Here is a 6817-nt window from a genome sequence, read left to right on the forward strand (position 1 = left end):
CTGTGTGGCACCTTAGGCAAGTGTCTCCTACTATAGCCTCGGGCCGACCAAAGCCTTGTCAGTGGATTTGGTAGACAGAAACTGAAAGAAGCCCATCGTATATATGTATGTGTGTCTTGTGTTTGTCCCCGCAACATCGCTTGACAACCGATGGTGGTGTGTTTATGTCCCCGTAACTTAGCGGTTTGGCAAAAGAGACTGATAGAATAAGTACTAGGCTTCCAAAGAATAAGTCCTGGGGTTGATTTGCTCGACTAAAGGCGGTGCTCCAGCATGGCCGCAGTCAAATGACTGAAACAAGTAAAAGAGAATAAAGACACTTTATTTCATGTTGCTCCAATTCATGCAGCTGGCAAAGATGAGTTGTACTGCAATTCAAAGGGCCAGTCTTGTCACATTCTGTGTCACACTGAATCTCCCTGAGAACCATGTTAAGGGTATGCATGTCTTTGGAGTGCTCAGCCATTTGCACATTAATTTCATGAACGGGTTGTTCTGCTGACCGGATCAATGGAACACTCATTGTAACTGATAGAGTGCCACTACAGAGGGAACCATAAGTGAAAATTAGCTATTAACTCCTTAAACTTTGATCATGAGATATTTTAAGATAATTAAAGTCACTACACTCTTGTGCTGAGATATTTCACATAAGTAATATACTTAATGACAGCTCAATGAAATAACTCAATCCACTCTTCCTTTAAAACTTTAGCTATCATGATAATTTATTATATTAATTGATCAAAAATTTTTTTACAATAGTTATTAATAATGTGACATCTGACAAACCAAATGCTACAAAGCTTTAGAAGACAAATTTGCAAGTTTTATCGTTTAGGGTTAGAAAAAAAAAAACATACAAAAACACAACCATAAAACTAATTACATATTTTCACTTTATGAGTTATTCTAACTGAAATCTTATTTACATATTTATAAGCATTACAATGTTAAAAAAAGATAAGTTTATATAATAAATATATACAAAAAGCACTAACCTCTTTGAATATCTTTAAACATAACCAAAAATTCAGAATCATCTTCAAAACGGATAAAACATTTACAAGCTTTGTCATCTACCTGCAAAATAATTAAATTTTAAAGCCTTTCACAGTAAAATAATTGTATTGATTTCATTTGGATAATTTCTGAGGTTAGAAGAAGGAATGATGCTAATCTCAGAATTAGAGACCTGGCCTAAATTACTTACACTAGACTGGAAAGCATCAAAGGTATCTAAGGGACCAGGTGATGGATTAAGTCTATCACCAAAGAACAGGAAGTTTCTGTGACCAACTTCCACATAGTTTTTGCTTACCAAATTACACTCACAGGACTTGTGCCAACCTGAGATCATGGTACAAGACACTTGCCAAGGTGACATGCAATGGTATTAAGTCTGAAACCACACGGCCAGTGCACTGAAATGATACCATCATATCCCTGTTATGTATTGATTATGCAAAGATGAAAGCAAAGTTAACTTGGGAGATGTGAAATAAAAAAATAACATGTTGGAACTAAATACTAGTCAGACATGCCACCATTTCCTCATGTAGTAATATTATGTATTTCTTACACAGGCCTTGTGCCTATGTAAGTTAGCAAACTAGAGTGACCCCATTTGGTACTTATATATTTCATCAATGTTGGAAGAATGAAAGACAAAGTCAATATATATATATATTTTTGTCAAGAGATTGAACAAGAACAGAGTCAGTGTTCTACAACTGTCTTTTCACTTCATAAATCTTATTCCATTTATGTTTACAATAGGTTCAGGCATGGCTGTGTGGATAGAAGGTTACTTCCCAACCATATAGTTCCAGATTCAGTTATACTGTACAGCACCTTGGGCAAGTATCTTCTATTATAGCACTGGGATGACCAAAGGCTTGAGTGAGCTTGGTAGATAGAAACTGAAAACCCATTGTATATATGTTAGTATGCCTGTGTCTTCATGTCTTGACAATGTGACAGCTGGAAAATGAATCTATGAGAGTATGTCTGGTCATGGGGAAATATTACGTTGCTTGGAAACAAGTGAGAATTGGCAACAGGATGGGTATCCAGCCACAGAAAAAAAAATCTACCCTAATAAATCCTGTCCAACACATGCAAGCATGGAAAAGTGGACATTAAAATAATGATGATGATTTAGTAAGATTTGCAAGATGAAATGTCTTAAGTACACTAATGTGTTTGGAATATCCTTGTTCAAATATTAAAGACTAATACAAGAATATTGTTCATAGTCAGTTCATGCCTTATGCTATTGACCCTTTAGTATTTAAACAAGCCATTAGCCCAAATATTTTATTTTATGTTCAAACTGGCCAGATCTGATCTCTCACACCTACCCTACAATGTAATTCTAAAAAATAAATAATTACATCATTGAAATTTTGATACTAAAAGATAATGCATGATCAATTCAAAACAATATGAATAAATAAGCATTATATTTAAAAGAGTAATCTGAATGCTAAAGGGTTAAGGAATTCAAACCACTCATGTAGTGATCCCTGACACTAATGATAACTATAATTAGTGGCCAAATCAAATTCATTCAATTCTTGGCTCCACAATTAATAAACTAAATTTAAATGATACTTTTTAAATTTTAAACAGTTTAATTCTAACAATTTTATAAGCACCCATGCCAGTCCATGTAAAAAGCACCCAGCACACTCTGTAAAGTGGTTGGCATTAGCTGTAGAAAACAAGTTACATCAGGCCGGAACCTGGTACAGCACTCTATCTCTGGTCACCCATGCCAGCATGGAAAATGGACATGTGATGACTGCAATAAAACACTCTTTATTGGAATAAAGAAATCTAGGTGCAAAGAAGCTCACTTCCCAGACATTTGGTACCGGGTTTAATCCCACTACTTGGGCATCTTCTATAACCTTGAGCTAACCAAAGCCAATGAGTGGATTTGGTAGATAGAAACTGAAAGATGCCTATTGTGATAGTCATAAAAGATCTTTTGGAAACAACGTGAGGATTGGCAACAGGAAGGGCAACTATCCATAGAAAATCTGATTCAACAAATTCCATCTGACTCCTGCAAGCACAGAAAAGTAGACATCATGGAGATGATGATTTATCATCAACTGATGTTTAGCTAATTCTCTTTGAAAATAATTAAAACGTCTGATCTGTATAAACATAGTGGTTACACTTTAGAACTATAAGTTCAAATGTAAATCAATACCTTCAATGAAAGTATAGATTAACCAGCTTGAAAACTCTTTATTTTACTTATGATTTTGCACTGTTTATATATATTCTGAATATATATGAATTTTTACCTACTTGCTTTCAGAATTTAGCTTGAACATGGCTCAAAAGGCAGCAGTAATTATCCTGGATGCCCTGCATAATGCTTTACATTCTACTTGCCAACATGTCCCAATGTGTATAGTTTAGTGACAAAAATATAGGATGTATTCAGGATAACATTTCACTTGGTATCAATAAAATACTGAAAGTTCCATTTAGTTTTTTCCAAGGCAAAACATACTAAAATTTTAAATAAAATTTTCTTTTTAAAACAGTTTATACTAAAATTAGGAATGTAATTTGCTAAAGTTACTTTTGAGTAAATGACTGAATGAATAAAAGAAATATAAAACATATCAATTAGCTTTCATTTCTATAATCACAATAAAACAACAGCAATGTGCAGAGGTCAAGTGCTTAAATATTCTATAAAAAAAAAATCAAATAAATATACTTTACAAATTGAAATGTAGAGACAAATTATAATCCATTACATCTTACCATTTGATTAGCATGGAAATCAGACGTCAAATGATGATGATGGTAATGAAAATTGAAACCAATTACAGATGAGTCAGAAATATATCTCTTACAGAAATAGATCAAAATTCTTTAAAATAAAATTTACAATTTATTTTCAATTAATTACAATTTAATTCATAATTAAAATGTTATACCTTTAAAATATTGCCTAAATAGAAAAGACCATCATTCCATCTGGCAAGAACATCCTGACCAACAGAAAACATCAATTTCCTTTTATTGTTAGAATTCTTGTTGTTGTTGCTGTCATCATTTGACTTGAAGTTTACAGGACTGCTGCTGCCACTACTCATACTGCTATTTGTAATGGTATCTGTATCAGATGTGCTTGGAGTAATTACAGCACTAGAGACTGGGGTATTATTATCAATGTTGTTGGTATAGTTGTTGGTAATAGCCTTAAAATGATATTCCATATCCATGTCACCATCGGTATCGTGTATCTTTTTATCCAAACTTGTTTCTCCGTTACACAGTTGCTTAGTAACACTAACTGTTGTTCCATCAGAAGACATGTTAGTTGAAGAAGCAACAGGAGACAGAGAAACATTTAATCCATCACTGTTAGAGTTAAATTCTTCATTAGCTGCATCACTGCAACCATCCAAATAGCAACAACCATTGCTGGCCATGGTGGACAGCAAAAAAAAAATCAGAAAGTACTGAAATAAATAAAAACAATATACAGATATCTTATACACAGATTACGCAAAGATACATTAACAATAAAGAAACAGAAAGCAAACACAGGTCAAAGATTAGCGACCAGTATGCTTATGATTTCTAACTGACACGAGAACATAAGTTTCTTGAGGTGTATACTCAATTGAATCAACTCCAGTGTATTGCTGGTTTGTATATTATGAATTCTGAGGGATGAAAAGCTTAACAGACCACAGCAAATTTTAAATTAGAATCCAAGAAGACATACCAAAACACAGCTATTATTTAGCTTGGCATTTTACAAGTTCTGCCATTCCATATGTAAATATGTGGCAGAATGTGCATCTCGAGTGGGATGGGCTACTCAGCCTGAAAAAAATTCTAAGTGGGCCCCACCTTCAAAATCATGTGGCATTTGCCTTGATATGAAATCACCAGGTAGTGATGCATGTGCCTGGTGTACTCTTATCAGACAGGTAGTTATGATAGTTATGTTGAGCTTCGCATATTTGTTCTCCCGTGTCACTTTGATGGCATGTGCTGCTCTCTCAATAATAAAGCACTATAGATATAAACATTGTCTCCCATGTTTCATAGTATATTCATAAAACTGTAGCAATAAAACTTTCTCATTCTTCTTACGTTACGATACAATATCCATACTCCTGCATAAGTAAACTCAAAAATATTTATAAATACCAAAAATACTTTCAAAATGATTTTGTATTAAACAAAGAACTGCAACACATAGCTTTAATATTTGTGCCACCAAGTAGATTTACCTATAAAATTGCAGGTGTAAATATTAGTTCCTCTTTAAACAGTATTCAAAGATAGACTAAATGATTTTGTTTTCTTCAAAAGTAATGAGAATTATAAATTCAATTCATAGCAACTAATATTTGACTGGTTTAATTTATATTCTCTGTTGGTTAATAAATCTGTATTACTGACAAGCTAGGGCAGCCATAAAAAATAATATGTGATATGTGGCATCAACAGACATTAAGAAAGTAATAGACAGAAAAAGATGAAAGCCACTGAAAAAAACAGCTGAAAAGAATTATATATTCTTATCAAATTAGAAAAAAATGCATGATAATGTTTAACAATGGTTTTATTTACATTCTCAGTTGGTCAAGCAGAGACAAACTAGAGTGACCATTAAAAATAGTACACATATGAGGCTTTGATTTTGACATGAAAAATACACACAGAAACAGTAAACAAATAATTTGAAAATGAACACTGCATTATGTGTGAAGACTGGATTGTAGAACAAACAGATCTCATTAGATATCTAGTGTTTATATATTAACACACATGTTTATGCATATATGTGTAGAGTGATTCTGTTTAGTGTGGAGAAGTATACATAATGGTTAAAAAAGTTCAATGTCATTGGTAGAAATGGTTATGAAAAGGCTAGGAAATCTGAGGTTGGTAAAAGATGGTCTGGTGAGTTCAGGGAAATTACTGTGAGAACTTAACAGCAACTCTGCCAGTTAAAGATATGATTAAGACGATCACTGTTCTGCACGGTGGTATTTGGTTTGATGATAAAAGCTTTACGTGAATTGAGAATTTCACAGCTAGTCTCTAATATGTTGCTGCTAACTTATTTGTGATATCCACTACCAGAAATAACTGTGATTACTGTTATCATTACTGGAGTACAGCAACTCTAGATTGTGGGTATTAGTCCACTACTCTTGGTTAGGTTAACCACAGGTAACAATAACAGCTGGCAAGCTCCTCTGCAATAGCCTCGACCAGCATCACTTGTTAATGCAACATCAGTCTAACTTATTGAGTGGCTTCAAAGGTGTTGATGTTGGCACAACTGCTGATAAAGTAAGTGTACAAGATGATTGGTTCAAAGGGTGATGATGAAAGTACATTGCTTGACACCTGTGCTTCTGGGTGGATGAACAGACTGGTGCAGCAGTAAAAAAAAAAAGTGGAATGATAGCACTGACGCCAGCTGGTCTGAAGTTATATTATTCAGCCCTCTATGAAATCAAACAGCCAGTCTGTGAATTTACAGTCATGCCATTGGAACGCCAGGATAGAACGTACCCTAGACTATTTAAGTAAAAGTTATATCTCTTACAAATCATAATATAAGAGCTAGTAAGAATTATTTCGCAGACTTAAGATTAAAACAGGTGTGAAGCAGATTTTTATTTCGTTATTTTGTTTCTTTCATTGTAACATCATACAACTCAAGATTATACACAAAGTGGGTTGCATGCTTCTGAAGCGAATAACTATCTTCCATATATATATATATATATATATATATATATATATACATACA

At 33.6% G+C, this 6817-nt stretch overlaps 1 protein-coding gene across 5 annotated transcripts in view; it reads right to left on the reverse strand.

Moving 5' to 3' along the window:
• LOC106882380 (metal-response element-binding transcription factor 2) overlaps positions 1–6817 on the reverse strand; it is a 42421-nt gene that overhangs the window by 23813 nt on the left and 11791 nt on the right. For all 5 annotated transcript variants that reach the window (XM_014933041.2, XM_014933042.2, XM_014933039.2 and 2 more), the window contains 2 exons: positions 3969–4496; positions 1002–1083 (listed from right to left, as the gene is read on the reverse strand). In XM_014933041.2, coding sequence (XP_014788527.1) covers positions 1002–1083; positions 3969–4466 — 580 coding nt within the window. In that variant the 5' untranslated portion in view covers positions 4467–4496. The remainder of the gene's footprint in view (positions 1–1001; positions 1084–3968; positions 4497–6817) is intronic.

This window comes from Octopus bimaculoides, chromosome 1, assembly GCF_001194135.2.
Source record: "Octopus bimaculoides isolate UCB-OBI-ISO-001 chromosome 1, ASM119413v2, whole genome shotgun sequence".
Taxonomy (NCBI): Eukaryota; Metazoa; Mollusca; class Cephalopoda; order Octopoda; family Octopodidae; genus Octopus; species Octopus bimaculoides.